The sequence below is a fragment of the Argentina anserina genome, chromosome 4 (genome assembly GCF_933775445.1).
Source record: "Argentina anserina chromosome 4, drPotAnse1.1, whole genome shotgun sequence".
NCBI classification, from domain to species: domain Eukaryota; kingdom Viridiplantae; phylum Streptophyta; class Magnoliopsida; order Rosales; family Rosaceae; genus Argentina; species Argentina anserina.
Genome location: NC_065875.1, coordinates 13,203,797 through 13,223,904, shown reverse-complemented (window position 1 = coordinate 13,223,904; position 20,108 = coordinate 13,203,797). Strand labels below are relative to the sequence as shown.

Below are 20,108 nucleotides of genomic sequence, written 5' to 3'. Positions count from 1 at the left end.
ACACGTTATCACGCACTTTGCCCTAAAACCCTGAACTTTTAGAGCCCTAGAAATTTTTTCTCTTCTCCACCGCCGGCCATCGTCGTCTTCGGCCTCCGGCATCTTCTCGTTGGCACAGCCCCTGCTCGCCGCCGCTGCAGCCCCCCCCCGGCTACTACCCCTTGCTGCCCTGCAGCCCCGCAGGGTCTCCTTCGCATTCGCTCTGCAAAAACATCATTTTTCCCCACAAGACCCCGCATCAAAGCATTCAAAATTGCTCCTCCCGTATATCTACGCAAGAAACGCGAACTGCACAAGCAAACTCTTCGCTCAAGAGACGTTATTCCCGTCTTCTCTACCCTTTTGGGCCTATAGCCTGCCAAGCACATTAGCCCTTTGGGCTTCATACTATATTTTTCTTTTCCTTTTTCCTATTTCATTATTCAAATGTTCATTGGCACGTTTTTTATTTCTAACAATATTTCACGTGCTCGTATAGGTAAAATCATTGACCGTCGTACTATGATGATGACATTCATGCCGAGATGGACGATACTTTTGTTATCTACATACGATTTCGATCGTATCCTCCCAAGATTTTTATGTCATCGGACGAAGATCGAAAAGGAATTCATCAAGCAACTTCATGCATGCCAATCAATTTGCAGAGCAATTTAATTATATGCGGTCTATTTGGCAGAATAACAAGTATGTTTTTCTTAAAGTTGCTGCTTTTGAACATATATATATAAATTATCGGGCGCTATTAGCTTTTTTCATGTCTTCTTTTCCGGCCTTCTTATTACGCCGATGAGACCAAAGAGGGATATGATTCCCCTCTTGGTCGACGTTTTTCGTGTGACGGTTCTGAGGGAGTCACGTTATTATTTAAAGGCAAGAAATCGATTTCATGTGGTTGTCTGAGTACACAGCTGTTTTGGGTGCGATCATGAGAATCGCCGATATGCATCGATTAGTTTGTGACCATATACATCACAACCCTCTTAATTCTAGTTACATACTTGAATATTTTGATTATTCGAACCTATACAGCCCTCGTTTCTTATGGATGCGTCGTCTTCACGACTGTTATTTGAATGTTTGAGTTTTGTTAAACTCATGTCTATAAACGATAATCTCAAGGTCTACGTACTCATTTATTTGAGTTGAAATTCATTACTCTGAAGCAGTACTATTTGCTGACAAAAGATCCCAAAAATAACACATTCTATGGGACACACTTAAAAGTGATTCAATAAACGTCTATGACGTTGTATTATCAGAGTTAACCTTGATGCATACTCCACATCAAAGAAACGCATGCCATTTTTGGCACCTGTATCTATTTTTTGAGGGGATTTTAGAGATGGAAACGTAACATTCTTCCATTCTCAAGTAAGCACATTTTTTAGCCTCAGGCTAAGGCTCCGCCCGATCCGATATGCAAGATTTTGTTGCTACGGATTTTTGATTAGTCAATATATTTTGACTATGTTTTCTGCTTACTATTTTTCAAGTATGACGTTGGCATTGTCATGTTTCTTGCTCGACTTTAGCTTAAGTCGTCTATTGGAATTAGAATTTTGTTTGTGTTGTATTAAATATTGGCATATTCTATAAAATTTATCGTATTTGCCTTAGCTTAGCATGCATGGTCAACGTTTGTAACTCACGTGGTTTTTAAATTAGCCGTTTTTGGGTTACATGGGATCCCAATAGCACTACAATGTGATTTTGAACCTTAAAATTTGGAAAACGGACCTCGAAACGTTAAAATTGACGTCGTTTTTCCCAGTTACTATTCCGGCGTTTCCGGAACATTTTCCGGCATTTTCCGGCGTATTCGCCGCCTTCCGGCCATTCTCCGGCGTTTTTGGCACCGCCACCCGGTTCCTACCAGCGTCCCCTGTCGGACCTAAAGTTCCGGCCACCATACCGGTCAGTTTCCGGCCGCCGCCGGCCGGTTTTCCGGCAATCGGTGCCGCGACTTCCGGTGAGTTTTTCCGACGATGTTTTCGTCATTTTTCCGGCATTTTTCAACAGTCCTTGCTGCCACGTTTTCCTAGTCCAAATCTCACCCAGGTTTGACTTATTTTGACATGGTTTTCCGGTTTTCTCCAAGTCGTTTCATAGCTCAAACAATTTTATTATTATTGGTGACAACCCTCACCAAATGGATGGTTTTCCACCCATATTGTTTGGTATTCAACTGCTCTAATACCATGTTTTTCCAACTCTTAAGTTGAAGAATGTAGTTCTATTGCCATGTGATACACTCGATGGGATAACGATTTGTTTCAATCCCCCTCTTACAATATCCTACGGCGTATTGTCTAGAGAAGTTCACCGCGTAGTTGACTCTCTTAATCTTCATTTTGAGAATGTCCCGCCGTGAAATCGAGTGTCTTGCTAATTGCGTAACCACCCACACTGTCCTACGGCGCAGGTAGTTGTTTTACGGATCTCGTGCGGAGATTGTATTTTATATCTTCGTGCCTTGCTAAGTTTTCAAAGGCCCTACATGCCAATGATGAATTTTCATCTTGATATTTGTGTTAAGAATGGAGAGGAATAAATCTGTCAGATTCCATTGACAGTAGCTTTTTCAAGCTTAGATAGTAGCTTTAATAGCCTGCATACATAGCTTTGCTTGCCTGCAGCAATAGCTTTATGTAAGTCAAGATTCTTTGAATCATGGGTTCAGTTTTGTTGTTTCCTCGGTTTTGACATGATTATTTTTTGGTCATTTTGAACGAGATATGATGATTCGAGTTCTTTGAGATTCACATGATCATCTATTTTTCATGTTCACGAAGCGATTGGAGGACCACCTCACCCATGCTCCACACTGTGAGGCCGAGCCTATATGTGCCATGTACGGTGAGACCTATAGGCTCGGCCGAGCCTGCCTATTTCGGCGGCTCCATGGCATTAAGGCCGTCGGTGGCGGCATCCCCTCCTTCATAAGAGCTTGTGATGCCTCCCGTGTTTTTTAATGCCTCCATGACAATCTCTTATGCCCATCGCTCATTTTGCAAAGCTTGTTCTTTTGCTAGATTTCAAGGAAGTCCTTATTTGCTAAGGCTCCAACTGAGAACATTTCATTCTTACAAAGTATTTAAGGTGACATTAGTGGACCATATCCAACCGAATATGGACATTTTTCGGTATTTGTATTGTATAGGTTAAGAGCATCGACGCGTTGGTCACACGTCGTTTTGCTTTCCACAAGAAACGCTGCATTCGCTAAAGTTTTTAGCTATGATCATCATCCTAAGGGCTCACCACCCTTCCTATCCTCTCAAATCTATTTGATTGGATACCGTTGGAGAGTTCACCTCCACGACTTTGATGATTTCGTTTTGCATGTCTACTGGGATCGTCGTTGAACATATTATTCCTCATGTTCATTCACTGTACGATCTAGCAGAGCTTGGACTTGGTTATGGGTACTAACCTGCCGATTTTTGCATGGAGATATGTAATGATGTTGCATGCAGCGACACTTATTCGTTTTAGACCCACAATTTGCCAAACGTTTAGTGCGTACCAGATAGTTACTGGATACAATCCCAACGTTCTTTTCATTAAACGCCTATTTAGTTAAAGTTGTTTATGTGACTCTATTGTAGTTATCTCAATGGGTCTACTTGAAACGATTAAGTATTCTGGTTGGTTATGATTTATGAATCACCAACACTTGTCCGCTATTTCCAATCTACAACTGTGAATCTCTATCCTGCGATTTTAGCAGACGGTCACTTCGATGAGACATAGTTCTTGTTGTTAGGGGGAGATATGGAATGCTCTCATTCCGGTTTTAACGCCAGGAATTGACATGGTGTGGCACTATGTCTCATTAAGATCCCGCACTACTTAAAGTGAGTAAATGTGCAACGCATTATCTACCTCCAGAAAATCAAAGATTCGATGCTCAATGACTTTACCGATATTGCAAAAGTGATGAGATCACACATAAATGTTGTGATGTGCTGGTAAGGTTGGAACTCTCAGAATATGAGAGAATTTCATATGACCTGATCCTAGCACCGTTGGCACCATCCCTGACAGTGGGAAGGAAGCCGGCGATGACACCATCGTACGCTGTGGTGTTGTCGGCGCCTGTGGTATTTCACCACAAAACAAGGGCGGCAAACGCAAAGATGGACTAGTAAGGGTCATAACTTCGGTCTTGGCTCGTACTTAGATGAGAGGGAGACCATTATTCTCTGGAATCAAAACCAGAAAGAAGCGAGATGCGTAGGCACAAGTATTTCGCCCATCATCAAGAGATATTCTCTAAACATGTGCATCAACTAAGTTTCTGTGGGACACTACATACTCCTTTTGTTGATGTTAGAGAAGAATAGAAATCTCATAAATTGATCGTATACAGCACGCGCATGTGTTTAATGGATTGATCTCCCATGATTTATGATGTATTCGTTTATGCTCTTATTCCGCTGTAAAGTATCAATGATGAGCAACTTGACCGAAGTGGAAAGAATCAATACATGCTGAACTAGACTTGTTATGTTGGTCGTTGTTCGTAAGTGTAATGAGAAAGATGAAGTCATGCGATATATGCAGGACTTATGGCGCAAAGATTGTCTCATTATCCTAGTATTGACTATGATGAGTTATATTCTCTCGTTATGGACATAATTGTTTTCCGTTACTTGATCAGTAGTAGTGTCCATGAAAACTGATTTGCAGCATATGATAATGGTCATAGAATATTTGTAAAGGGATCTTGACGCAGATATAAGAGTGCCCGAGGGACTTTAAATGCCTCCAGACCACGGAGAGCTTATGTAATCAGATTGCGACGTTCGAGAGAACGTAGTACAATCGGTTGCAAGAACTCATACCCATATATGTTCATATGAAAGCTAATCCTTGATTCTCTATTTCGTCTAAGTAAAGATGATGAAGAAATTCAATGAGCTATAGATTCATATATGTAAGTGTTGTTGAGACACTATTGGTTTCATTATGACGTGATTAGCTCTGCGCCTATGCATTGTCGTTGGACTTGCATTGCTCCCTTGATATGGGTTTAGTTCTACACTTAGTGAAGCAACACAAATCCTATCCACACCAACGCCGCCAGCAGCTCCAGCAACATCAACGTACGCCTTGGTATAGCAGTCGACACTGGTAGTGTAAAGGATACGTACGGTTTCGCTTCGGACCAAAATCAGTCATTCATTGGTCCATTCCCCCATTCGTTTTGCGAAAGACACATTGAATGTGACAAATTAGAATCTTTCCAGTTCGTAGGTCAACTTCAACGAGACCTACAAGACAGCTCGCTCAATGAATTATAGTGAAATTGGTACCGTTGGAAAGGCCTATATGTGTACTTTCTAGGAACACTAACCATTCATTCATAGCTATCATATTGAGTGAGTTATGGCCGTTTTAGCAAAGTATGACAGTTCTGTCTGGAAATTTGCAAGTCAGTCAACTTCGACAGAGCACTGTGAACTGCTCCAATTGGATTAGGTTGTGAACCTTATGTCACTGGAAAAGCCACGGGTGTCTACTTTTCAGAACATTTTACGGTTCGCTGATACCTATTTTGACGAAGAAGTTATGGCCGTTTAAGTGAGTGAATGTCATTCTACCCGAGAATCTGATTTTCATTGCAAACTCTTGTTTTGAGTTGTTATGCAATCTTGTTTCCTACGATCTAAGTTTGGCTAAGTATAGCATGTATGATCTAAGGATGTGTGGCTAGATTAATGATTAATCATTAGCCCAAGACTACGTTTGAGAAGCATGTAATGAACGTTGTATACGTTGTTCTGTGTACTCCATGATTATGACACTAATCAGGGGAAGTTATTTCGTAGACTTCAGGAGGAGTCTAGCTCACATGATGCTATCAAATGTAGACGGTGCGTTGTGCTCTTTTTCCCTTCGATCAAGCTTTTGGTTTTACCCAAGAGGTTTTTATTTTGCTTGACAAGGTTTTTACCGAAGCAACGATGTGTGCACTGTGCAACCTAGGCATACGACACAAGGGGGAGTAGTCAGGAAGAATTACTATTCTACCCTTGTGTGTGTCTTAGCCTAATAGGTTTCCTATTAGGAGATAGATTATCATCTCCGTAATAGATTAGGACTCCGAATCCTACGGGATTGTGGTTTTGTAATGCCTATATATATGCCCTCATATCATTCAATAATATACAATTATTTCATCCTGAAACATATACTAGATTTTTAAGATCTATTGCTCTACGAGGGTTGGCTCTAGCGGCGGCAGCCACACCTCTAAAATATATGGCGTTGGATACAAAAATCCCATTTCCCTACAGTTTCTTCTAAAGAGGTCCTAACCTCCCTCATGGTTTGTGTTGGCTTCATTGGGTCTTTATGACCAATATATGCTTTAATTTTGAATCGAATCACAGAATTCTGGTGATGTGGTTGTTACTCTTTATTACAGCTTCTGCATCATTGTGTTTTCTATTTGTTCTTAAAATGCTATTAAAATGTGGGTGTTTCTTGGCTTTGCTGGCGAGTGTGTCTCTAGCTTTGTTTTGGTTAGTTGGTTTTTTCGTTTGTAAGTTATAAGGGGTAGCTTTTATTGTCGACCCAGAAGGATGAGTTACTGTATCTCGATTCTACTTGTTGAATAAAACTAATTTACCTAATCAATAAAAAAAATTTAGTAGTTTGTGACTTCATAATTTGATATGTCAATGGAAACCAATTTATGCATCCTCTACTGGCATTGAAGGAGCTTCAGTTACAATTATTGAGGTCATGGCAAGAGACATCTACATAAAGAGAAAGGTAAAGGAGAAGGACTTCACCAATATGAAAGTAGTGAACATTTGTGAGGAAAGCTGATCTCACTTAAATAATTTGGGATGAATCAATCTAAAAACTATGCAATATTTCGTTTTTATTTTGATTTGTTTTTTTTCTTTATCTATTATATCTATAATTCAAAATAAATGAAGATTGAAAATTTGTTATAAAATTATAATTATTTTATCCATAAGTGCAGTGTTTTTTTAAAAAAAAACACACACACGCATGACTAAGGGGGTGTATTGTATATAGATTTGTGTTGACTTATTTTAATTGACAGATTTTTTAAAAAGTCTACAGACTCTTTAAAAAGTACACCGGCTTTCATATAATTATTAAAATCACCGATTTCAACCACAAACTTTTGATTGATTTCTACAAACTTATTGATTCCTGAAATCCACATAATTCATATTGATCGACTTCTATAAATCTCTCAGCATTCATATTATATGTGCATACCATGTCTCTCAACTACAAGTCCACCGTTAAGTGATAATTTGTTTCACTCCTGACTGCGCCTTAAACATCTAGGTTGGACTTATGAGTTCTCTAACGCTTTTTGGATGCTATTGGACGAGGATTTAGTGCATGCTAAGAAAATTTTTCTACGGAACAACTTTTTGTTTTTAGAAAATTTATTGGTTGTATAACTTGTATCTATTACAAAGAAATTAGAAAATCTCGCTTATTTATAAGAAAATAAAATAAACCCTTCAAATTTAATATATCAACCAATAGGTACCAAAAAAATTTAAGTAAATAAATTGTTCCGGAAGTTTTAAATTAAAGAAGTCGGTGCTCATGAAACATTAATATGATTATTAGTCTCTTTTCTTCTTACGTACTTCTTTCATCGTCATTGTTTTTATTTTTAGTATTGGACATGTGTCCATATATGAGAATGAGATTTTAATAAGTATAGAGATACAATGTAAGAACATAACATAAAGAAGATGAAAACAATCATGAGATCATATGTTAAATAAACATGTTGGGTTGTACGAAAAAGAATTGGTAAAAAAAAAGACAAAGAAAATAAAGAAAAATGGTGGAGAAAACAAAATACAATAAGAAAGTCCACGGAAAAGTCCATGAAAATCTTTGGTCTAGAGGGTAGACAATTTTTGGATTGTGGTGTGTATAATTAACACTATAAAGTCCATGAAATTATATGAGTTTTTAATTCCATAAGTATGAATGACATTTTGAATACTCGCAGACTTCTATTCATTTTAAAAGTCTTGATTGAATACCCTCAGACTTTCATGGATTTCATAATGACTTTTTAAAATCCTAATTGAATACATCTAGACTTGTATGGACAATTTAAAATCTGTATTGAATACACCTAGACTTTTGAATTTAATAGATTTCTTTAAAACTCCCACTAAATCCACATATAATACACCCCCCCCTAAATGAGGGAGCTAATAATGCACTCATGGATAAATTGTGCTTGTTAGGTTGTAAAGTTATGTAATGAATCTTGATATGTGGTCTTTTAGGATGTTGTTACACTTTGGGACGTAGGCTCAATGTCCCCCATGAATTGTGTGGTTTCAGGATGTTGTTACACTAATAGTATTAGCGTGAGGACTGTCGTTCTAATCTTTATATATATATATATATATATATATATATATTAAGACATCATTTAAGAATATGCATCAATTTTATTCATTTCTTAAAATAAGAAGAAAAGAACTAAACATAAAAGGAGTATCCATACTCCTTATTCTATTGTTCTCATAATTAAAGCGTTGCAAAAATAGTTTGCATTTTTGAACCAGGCGTGAGGCTGAGCCTCCCAACTAGGTTGGGTTCCAAACCCCTTTAAAAAAAAAGTTTGCCTTCAAGGGTATTTGGGACCTCCTTCTTGGGTTTTCCAGTTATTGTAGCATGTACATTCTTCTTTGTGTCCATATGTGCCCGATGGGACGCACAAACATTTTTGACAACATATATTGTAAAAAAAAAAACAGGCATGGCTTCTTGTGTGAGGTTTCTGAACACCGATAATCACACGCCGCCACACATTCAGAACAAAAACCAAAATCGGATTAGTCGTAATAAATTAATATAATATATATTGAAATATATTGAAACCATATTTTAAGAAAATATTAATTAAAATACCACTTCAATCTTCCAAATATCATGAGTTCTCCAATAGCAGTTAGATATTTTGAGGTGAAAATTAATATATAAATGAAGTGAGGTACATATGTTCAGGTTTAAGGGATCCTTCACCTCCATTCTGTAAGTATCATGAGACAAGTTAAATACATATGTAAGATCAAATTAATCATAAAAATTTAAAGTCTAAGAAGTTGTTATTCATGAATCATTCTAAACAAACTTACAGGATGAATGATTCCATCAGGCGTAGCTCCTGGACTTAGTCCTTCCCATTAAGCCTGTAGTGAAAAAATGAATTTGATTATTAGAAAGATAAACCCGGAAAAATTAATGTATTATTTGGGTATTATGGAACACGCATATACATATAATCAACTAATTCATTGAAATAAGATAGATAGCATATTAAAACTAGTACCAAAGTATTGGAGCGAAGACAAAGATGAAAAAGAAAGTAATGGAAATCCATGAGAAACTAGCCATCTTAGATTTTCAATCTCGTTTGATAGGCATTCGAATGTTAGGAATAAGATGCCCCTACACTAGTTGGGTAAGGATATATATGCTGGGTAAAATGAAGTGTACATTTATTAGGAGCTAAGTATATGGTAATCACTTTAATTTTAAATATTCACCTATATATTTTAAGGTATATAATATCCAACCTAAGCCTATACACTGAAGATTGCATTTGGTTGTATACATAAGTTAAGAATGGAAAAAACCCAAGAAAAATCCTTGAATTTTAAACATTCAACTATACATAGTAAATTATTCACTAACTACCATTCAAAAAAAAAAAGTATTCACTAGCTATACAGCCTATGCACTGTGAAAAGATGCATTTCTTGTAATCCACAAAAGTATCTAAGGAATGAAGATATATATTTTATTTACACCTCTCATCTTTCTTAATACACATCCCACATGTTGGTAAAGTTATAAATTTCTCCTTCTCCAGCCCTTGCCAACAATTAATTTAGATAAAAACTATCTATTCTATACATTGTAATAATTAAGATGTATTATCTAAATATTTTTTTTGGAATGAATCGTATTCCAACTGGCGAGAAACCAATTTGACCAATGATCTTGATGGAGACATGGCTGACATGCCTCCACTACAAGTCAGTTAACGATAGGTCAGACTCATAAAACTCAAAACAAGTTCATTTGCTTGTTTTGAGTATTAGGGTTTAGGGTGGAAATTTTGACTACCTAGTTTCATTTTCTTGAATTCGGGTGGAAATCTTGGGATTTCGATCACTACAACTTTGCTCATGCTGCTCACATTCAGTTTGATTGGAGAGACCATCATGCCTGTGCTAGTAGTCAACCATCCTGATGTGACCAAATTAGTGATTAAGGTTCAATCACCCTCCTACTGCATGAAGAAGTTCGACCAACAAGGAGAGTTAGGGTTCCTTGCGAAGACGTCCTCTGTCTCCAATTTAAGTATGAGCGCTTATTGGGGTGTTATCGTGAGTGTAGTTAGATCGATCGTATTGGAAACTTGTCCTGATTCGGATGATGATAATGTGCTTTTGCATTCGATCTCAACCCCACAACTATGGTCTTTCGCGCTTCCTCCTCTTTGACAACATATCCTAATTAGGTTTGAAGCAATCAAATAAGCGGTCGATGGTAATCAAAACATAGACGACGCTAGAAGTGAAACCGTTGGTGTGATTTTGGGTTCTCGTCATTCTCCAGTGGAGGATGATGTCTAAGATGACAAGAGAGCTCGACATGCACTGGTCTTAGCCCATGCTGCCTTCCAGCTTGACCTGTAAATGGATCGAATTTTGATCCTTATCTTGTTCGAACAGTGATAGATTTACGAATTTGGATTGAAAATTGATCTGTTGATCCGTTAATGATCCAGATTAGTTAACTGTTTATTTAGCATATCGGATTTAGAGTTTAGGTTGATTTGGATTAGTAGAGGTAGCCTTGGGGGGTGGTGGTGGGGGGGGGGGGGGGGGGGGGTAATGTTGAGATTGTCAAAAAAGCTAAGAAATTTTTAAGAAGAGAGATTGGGGTTGCTCTGGTGGTAGCAGAACGAAACCTAAGCCAAGGAGTGTGACTCCATACATGGTTACACGTGTGATTGCTTCTGACTTTGGTGTCACAAAGAAGCTTGACGAAGGTTAGATCCCGTCGTTGATGGATGTCGAACATGCTCAGACCAAGGATGGGGATGTGGTAGAAAATGTCAAGACATAGACGTTGGCATGGATTGCATGTGCCCAGGTTCAGAACACTTGTACATATTTGTTGTTCTGAGTAGGTTTTCTGAGAATGATGTTATTTTCTATATTTGACGTTTTTTAAATAATATATCATTTGTGAGCGTGTACTTGTTTAACCAGGTGTAGCACCTTGTAAAAATGTTTTACTCCTTAAATAAAATTGCCACTGAAGTTCTCCTTAAAAAAACAATATCATGGATCTTCATACAACTTCTGGATTAATTGATATTTTCTAAACTAAAAATTGAATAAAAAAAAATTCTCAAAAGAAAAAAGGTTCTCTGTATTACCAGTGAGTAACAGTGGTATCTCATATGTCTGAGTGCCCATCACTGGTTAGCTGTTGAACACTGTGTGGTGATCAACAACAGTCCGATCTGGTTAAACAGTAAATAGTAGTTAAACAGTCCGATCAGACGGCTCTGGAGCGCCACAACAGCTGAACACAACAGATGTCTGTTGTGCCTCTCTTTTGATTGAGGGGAGGTAGCAAAGCTAGTAAGCAATAGATTGGAGGGTGCGCCAAACCCCCTCGCACCTCTCCTCTCTCGCCTTCCTCTCTCAAACCCTTATTACATCCTCCTCATCTTCAAACACCACCCATCTCTCTATTCCCTCTTGCCCTAACTCTGCAACACTTCCTGCTCTCCTCTTCCCCCAGATTTTGAGGTACTAAAGTTTCCATCTTTTTTTTTTCAATTAATTTTTTTATTTCAGTATCTTCAGTATTGTTAATTCTGGGCTGGATTTATGCTCCAGCTCCACTTCTACAGTTGCTCTGAAGCTCTTGTTATCACTTTTCAATCCAAATCCTCACTTGGGTTTGTTAAAAAACATGTTTTTTCTGTAGGGGTGTCTTTGTTTTCCGTATCTAATGGTAGTTTGGATTGTTCATCCACTTGTTCGATTTGTTGTCTATAATGGGCAATAGGGTTTTTGTTAAAAGAGTAAACTTTGTATTGGGTTTTGTTATTTTGATGTAGGTTGCAGCAGTTTGTGTGTTTCTGAGTAGTTAATGGGGTTAGTTTGTGAATTTGCAGATGTGCCAATATAGGTTTAATTTTTTTGTGATATCTTATTGTTGGTATTATTGGTGATAATTGATTGGTGTATTTGGATTTATTCAAGGGGCTAATGGGGAAGAAGGTTAAGAAGAAGGCTAGAGTTCCTCAAAAGGAGAAGTGGGTTGTACCAGATTCCCCGAAGAAGGTTGATGCACCAAGCAACCCAAACATTAAGGATGATGGTGATGAGGATGGAGGTTCAGTTGCAAAAGTGAGAAAACCTTGTCCTCACATCGACAAAGGTATTGATTTGAATAAACTGAATGCTAAAATTGGGTCTTCAGCAGCTGTTAGGTGTGAAGATTGTAGGCAAGGCGCCATTGATAGGAAGGGGGGCAAAGGAAGGGGCAAACATGCTAAAAAGAAAGGAGATGGTGATTCTAAATCTGAATCAAAGTCTGTTTGGCTTTGTTTAGCATGCGGTCATTTTGCTTGTGGGGGCATTGGACTTCCAATAACCCCTCAATGCCATGCAATTCGGCATGCAAGGCAAACTCGTCACCCATTGGTGGTGCAGTTTGATAACCCGCAGTTGCGGTGGTGCTTTCAGTGCAACACACTTATTACCATTGATAAGACGGAGGAGAATGGTGAAGAAAAAGATGTATTTTCTGATGTTGCAAAATTAATAAAAGGTCATTCGACGGAGGATTCATCAGGTGATATTGAGGATGTATGGTTTGGTAGTGGCAGTGTGACAAGCGAAATTAAAGCAGTTATCAATACATCAGGCCTTTTGGATGGAAGAGGAGGTTATGTAGTAAGAGGCTTAGTTAATCTTGGGAACACTTGCTTCTTCAATTCTATTCTACAGAACCTTCTAGCTATTGATAGGTTGCGGGTATACTTCTTAAATTTTGAAGCACCTGCTGGACCTCTTACTATTTCCTTGAAGAAACTCTTTACTGAAATAAAGCAAGAGGCAGGACACAAGAATGTGATAAACCCTAAATCGTTTTTTGGGTGTATCTGTTCCAAGGCTCCCCAATTTAGAGGCTATCAGCAGCAAGACAGTCATGAATTGCTTCGTTGTTTACTGGATGGATTGTGCACTGAAGAGTTGAGTATGAGGAAACGTACAAGTCCGCCCCAGCAAAATGGAAATTCATCAAATCCAGTTCCTACATTTGTTGATGCTGTATTTGGGGGACAGATATCAAGTACTGTCTGCTGTGTTGAATGTGGTCACTCATCAACTGTTTATGAATCATTCCTAGATCTATCACTGCCTGTCCCAACCAGGAAATCCCCACCTAAGTCTTCCCAACCAAGCTCTCGAGCAAAGAAGACAAAGCTTCCACCCAAGAGGAGTGGAAAGGTTAGAGCAAAAGTTATCAAAGACAAGAGCTCAGTAACATCTCCAAGAGTTGCAACTGCATCAACCAGCGGTGAGCTTTCGAACCAGGTACAGTCAAGTTCTACTGAGCTAAATGTGCCTGAACAAAGTAACAGCAGTGAGCTTTCTAACCAGGTACAGTCAACTTCTACTGAGCTAACTGTACCTGAACATTCTACCGAGCTAAATGCACCTGAACCTTTTGCTGAGCTAATTGTACGTGAACAAAGTACCAGCAGTGACATGGTTTTGAATAATCTATCAGCTGTCCAAGAATCTAAGGATGAACAAGTCTCTGAGGATGCAGCAGAACATGCATCAGCTTTGTTGAATGATTTCTCATGGATGGATTATCTTGATGACGGAATTATGTTAGATGACGGTGATTTGACTTCAGAAAATGCAATTATTTCGATTGCTGAAGTTTCTAAATCTATCAATACATCTCTTATTGATGTATCACAACAGAGTGGCTCTGAAATCAGTGATAAGGATCTCAGGCTTACTGGAGAACAGAATGTAAAACCAAACGTCTCTTCAGTAAATGAGGATGACGAGCTCCCATTACAGATTCAAAGCTCTGAAATTTTACTGCTTCCATATAAAGAGGATCAGAGTTCTGAAGTTTTGTTGCTTCCATATAAGGAAGGATGTCCCACTGCTGAGGAAGTCGTGGGAGCAGAAGGAGAGGCATCTTCATCAACTGTGGGTTGTGGACAAGATGATTTTGATGGCTTGGGGGACTTATTTAATGAGCCTGAGGTTGTTTCGGGGCCCAGTCCAAGGCCCTCTACAGGTGAGGAAGGTACAGCAACTAGTCTTGTAGCTAGTGAGTCTGAACCAGATGAAGTTGATGATACAAATTCTCCGGTATCTGTAGAGAGTTGTTTGGCTCATTTCATAAAGCCTGAGCTTCTTGCCAATGAAAATGCCTGGCATTGTGAGAACTGTTCCAAATCTCTGCACCGCCAAAAGTTGGAAGAAAAGAAGCAGCGAAAATCAACAACCAAAGTATCAATAAATGGGTGTGAGACCAGAGTCCGAAGTGTTTCTTCGAGTTCAGACACTGCTGATATCAGTAATATTAGTAATGGAAATATCAATAACAATACTGGTTGCAACCATTCTGATGAAAACTTGGTTTTGGTTGGGGGGAAGACGAATTGCTCGAGTGAAAATTACACGTCAATTGAGAATGCTCCATCTGATAAGATGATTCCTGATTGTCAACAACTAGAAGGAAATAGTGACATGAAAGATGTACTTCCAACAGAAAGTAATACTATGAATTGCAATAACAGTTATACCCCAGAAAATATCAGCACTCAAGCCATTGATTCATGTGCTGATGAGGCTAGTACTGCTGGATGTGCCTCTGAAAATTCTCTACAGATAAATTCTAAGAAATCAGATGATCATGAATCAGAAGCCAGTGAAGATGAGGAAATAAATTCCAAACATGTGAAGGTGAAGAGGGATGCAACAAAACGGGTCCTAATTGACAGGGCTCCAGCTATTTTGACCATTCATCTAAAAAGATTTAGCCAAGATGCTCGTGGTCGCTTAAGTAAATTGAACGGCCATGTGACTTTCAGAGAAAAAATTGAGCTCAGACCATATATGGATTCCAGGTAGCTCCCTCACCTTTTCTTTCAATGATTTCAGTTCAGATTGCTAAACACGATAGCAATGTTACTGCTTTTCGTGATTCTGTGTATTGTTAGTTACTTCACTCGAACTTTGATAGATGAATTATGCTATGATTTCTTAAGATATGGTTGCATAAAGCTGAATGGTGACATATGCTCATAGTTTCTTTTATTGTTTTTTTTTCTTTTGGTGGAAGAGAAATTATGAATTTTAAATAACAGAGATTATTACAAGAATATGGTAGCTAACAGCTGAACACCAGAGCAAGATTAATCATGATATTGCAACAAAATCAGATTTTATTGAAAATTCCCAAAAACTGGGTGGGACAGATGCACAAAATATATAACAGTAATGCAACAGCTTTGGCAACTTGACATTATAACATATAATCATTCAGCTTTTTGAACTTTCCACTGTCATTGCCACAAGGTGTTTGGTTAAGCCCTTCTGAATTGATGTTCCTGTCTGTTGCAAATGATTGAAATAATTCAATTTGTTTTGTAATATAGCACATTATCCCTGGATCCAATTATGCTTCAATTGCTTCGTTTTGTAGCACATTCCCTTATTTCAGAATGTACGCAGTTTATCTATTTTCTGTTCCTAGTTTGTTTAATGTATTTATCTCAAAGAAATTGGTCGCATGTAGGGTAAATTGCTTATTGCAAGTGTCGTTACTGTGTTCTCAGGTGCAAAGAAATGGAGAAGTACAAATACCACCTAATTGGGGTTGTGGAGCATTCTGGCACCATGAGAGGAGGCCACTATGTTGCATACGTGAGAGGCGGTGAAAGGAGCAAAGGGAAAGCAGAGAATGATAAGGTTGGTCATGCGTGGTATTATGCTAGTGATGCACATGTACGTGAGGTTTCCCTGGATGAGGTTCTTTCTAGTGAGGCTTATATCTTATTCTATGAAAAAACTTGAGCTGCATAAATGTTACATTACTGTGTTTCTAAAGATACAGTTAAGGTAGGAGAGAGTGAGGGAAGGAGATTGTTTGTTTGAGATAGAGAGAGAGAGAGAGAGAGGCCGAGTGTCCACCATATGTTTTGATACCCATTCTTTCAAAGTGTAATGAGAATTTTTAGGCTTTAGATGTATACTTTTAAGTTATATCATCAGAGAAAGAGGGTTTTCTTTTAGTGTCCCATCATCATCCCATGGAACTTAACAACAAAATTTATGGTCTTTTTGTTTTTGTTTTTAACTGGAATCCTTGGTAATTTGTTAACTGTCTGCAATTTCCCTTGCGCTTCATCCGTTCTTTTATATTAGTCAAGGTGACCTAGACCTCAATTCATTGGATGTTGCAAGTTGAATCTTTATTATTTTCTGTGTTGGCGACCTGTTGTCTATGAGCATGAGTGACTGAGAATGAATGTAGATGGAAGTTAAGTACAGCTCAATTGTTTCAGTGTAGTTTCATGGCTTCATCACAGTGCTTCTTCTCCATCTATATTATCATTCGTAGGCTTCATTATGTAGAACGATCGGTCAATTTTGACACCCCCATAGAAGGTAATTGTTAATAGATCATCAATATCCAGTGAAATGGATGTTGCAGTTGGCTTGCTTTGTTTACGATCTTTTCATAATATTGGACATAACTAAAAATATTGTTAGTTCCTACATTTCAACAAAAATTGTTAAGTTAAAAGAGTAAGAAAATGAAAAAAAAATTGAAACCTACATTAAAATTTGGACAAATTATGAAAAGGTACCATTTTTCAATTTATATTTAAAAAAATCACTATTTATAATTTAATTATAAAAAAATCATCACGTTTAATTAAAAATTATAAAAAAATCAACAAAATTAGAAAAAGTCACGTTAAAAATATTTTCTGAACTGTTTTCCCATTTTCACTCTTTTTTTTTATTTTTTTCTTATTTTGCTAATTTTGGCCATAATTTTTTCGTCTGGTGATAGATTTTGACGAAAGTGGTACCGTTAGAAAGATCTCGCTCCCCTCTTTCATTTGATATACTATCCACTCCGAATCGACCAACCGTACAAGGCGCAACAACTATCGCAAATGGTTGCTGCCATCGATGGTGGTGCTCCAAGCAATTCCGGCAAAAGCGAAGCTCAAGGTTCTCTAATTCTAGCTATTATCTTCATTCTGAGCATACTTATACCAATCTCATTTGAATTTTAACAAAATTTCGCATATTTCTACATTTTCTCTCGGCATGTCACACCTCCTGTCACAACCAATGTCACAGTACCTGTCATAACCGCTATTACACATGCTGTCACATAATCTGTCACATTATCTATTTACACTAACTGTCACACCCACTGTCACAACCTATGTCACACTACATGTTACAACCACTGTCACACTACCTATCACACCCGCTGTCACACCAGCTGTCACACCCGATGTCACACTGCATATCACACTAACTGTCGTTGTCACACTATTTATCACACTACCTATCACACTCACTGTCACACTCACTGTCACACCCACTGTTACACCCACTGTCACACCTCCTATCACACCCGTTGTCACACTACCTGTCACACCTCCTATCACATCTGTTGTCACACTTCCTATCACACCCGTTATCACACTACCTATCACACCTGTTGTCACACCTCCTATCACACACACTGTCACACTACATATCGCACCCGCTATCACATCTCCTATCACACCCGCTGTCACACTACCTGTCACAACTAATATCACATTACATGTCACAATACCTGTCACAACTCACAACCCCTATCACAACCCATATCACACTATATACATGTCACAAGCATTGCCCCACTACCTATCACAACCACTGTCACAATCACACTTTCTGTCACACCTCATGTCACAGCATTTTATGTGATTGAAGAAGAAGAAGAAGAAGAAGAAGAATAAGAAGAAGAATGACTAGAAATAACGTATCTTTGTTTATTATTATGTGATTTTGAACTTCTTAAATCAACTCATACAATCCAAATATCGACATTTGTGATGTATTACACTGCCTATCCTAATAGTTATCACACTGCTTATCACATTTCTTATCACACTACCTGTCACAATCTCCTTTGAATTTTAACATAAGTTTGCATATTTAGACATTTCCTCTTGGCACACCCATTGTCACACTACCTATCACATGCGATGTCACACCTGCTGTCACACTATCTATCAAAGCCGTTGTCACACCTACTGTCACACATGCTGTCACACCCGCTATCACACCTGTTGTCATACTTGCTGTCACACCCGCGGTCACACCTGCTGTCACACCTACTGTCACAACCACTGTCACACACATTGCCCCTGTTACAACATCTGTCACACTACTTATCACAACCCTTGTCACACTACATGTCACAACCCTGTGACATGCAAAAAATTTGCATATGGGGGAAATTCAATGTTCTAAATATCCCGATATATCCTCAATATATCTCCGATATATCCCTGATATTAAGAAAACGATACGATAAGTTGCTTATCGGTCTATTATATCGGTCAACTCGAAAATCAATTCAAATGACAATATATCATGTCAAACCGAGTTTGACCCGATATATCGGTACTTGAAAAAAATATTTTAAAACCACGTCGTTTTGAAAAAATAATTTAAATAAAATGAAAGTTTCGTCGATAACATTCAATGACGAGAGAGTTTATGATGAATGATCATCTCTATTTTTATTAATTAATACTATTTATGTATTTTAATTGTCAAAACAATCAAATATTTTTTATAAAGTTTATTTAGTACATTTACCTCTATATGTTTTAATTTCTTAAGTTTATTTGGTATATTTTGATGTATATGTTTATAAATATATTAAATTTAATTAAAAATTAGCAAAAATGATTAATCTAATATATCTCGATATATCTCCGTTATATCCTTATTTTACAAAACCGATACGATGCCGATAACTGCTATTTAGACCATTGGGGAAATTAGAAGCTTCCAACAGAAAGAAGATAGTTATACAAATGAATACAGAACTAGCTAATTAAGCATTAATTATCAAACCCACAGTAGTATAGTTCTTCCATATCAAATCCATGACTCTCTCCCTTACACGTACTCATCTACTCTTTCTTCTTCTTCATATCTTTCTGTCCTGAAACTTCTTATTCCCCAAAGGCCCAAACTACCACCATCAAATCTTGAGTATATATATATAATTCAAATCAATCAAGTTGTGTAGTTAGCAGGTTGCGGCATAATCGATCTTGACGGTAAGGAATTAAAAGAATAAGGAAAAGCCAGAACTGTATCTAATCGAATAAAAGACCCAGTAAGCAAGTCTCCCGCCGACGACAATGGACTCTTTATCTCTTTGAAAAGGAACTACAATGGAGTGACGACGAAGAGATTGAAAGGCTTCGGTGGCAACGGAGAAGAAGATAACCCGACTCCGCAACGCAGATCTGGTTTTTAAGGACCAGTAGCACTCGTGTAATTATTGCGACTTGTGGGGGCAACGCTTTAAGAGTTTTAAGACATGACTTTTTTCTAATTTTCAAAACTTAAGTAACTATTTTCTCATTTCATGTGTCAAAATAGACTTTTTTATAAGAAGCCCTTAAAATTTCTCCCGGTAACAAGATTGAAGACGGAATTTAAATTAACTTCCTATTCCTAATCAGACAAGGAGAAGTAAGAACCTTATAAGTTGTACCCTTTTCAGTACTCGTTTCGAAATGTTGTCTTATAAAAATCCGTAATGAATGGAGATCATTGAAGGGGAGCAAAACCAAGAAAATCATCAAGAATGTCAAGAAGGCAGCTACTGTGGACGGCTTCAAGACCATGAATGACGACATACACAAAACCAGCACCACCGCAAGCGGATAAATCTTCAACAAT

General features: G+C 37.9%; 2 protein-coding genes across 2 annotated transcripts; one reads left to right on the top strand and one right to left on the bottom strand.

Annotated features, from left to right (window-relative positions):
- Nucleotides 1-8,662: 8,662 nt before the first annotated feature.
- LOC126792215 (gibberellin-regulated protein 12-like) lies at nt 8,663-10,264 on the bottom strand. Its single transcript, XM_050518679.1, is given in 4 exon segments — nt 8,663-8,788; nt 8,790-8,849; nt 9,038-9,067; nt 10,241-10,264. Coding segments are annotated over 4 exon segments (240 nt in total).
- Nucleotides 10,265-11,667: 1,403 nt separating this feature from the next.
- LOC126789943 (ubiquitin carboxyl-terminal hydrolase 2) lies at nt 11,668-16,578 on the top strand. Its single transcript, XM_050516026.1, has 3 exons — nt 11,668-11,870; nt 12,330-15,232; nt 15,944-16,578. Exons 2-3 carry the CDS (start codon nt 12,336-12,338, stop codon nt 16,179-16,181), a joined length of 3,135 nt encoding a protein of 1,044 aa, XP_050371983.1. The 5' UTR covers nt 11,668-11,870; nt 12,330-12,335; the 3' UTR covers nt 16,182-16,578.
- Nucleotides 16,579-20,108: the final 3,530 nt, after the last annotated feature.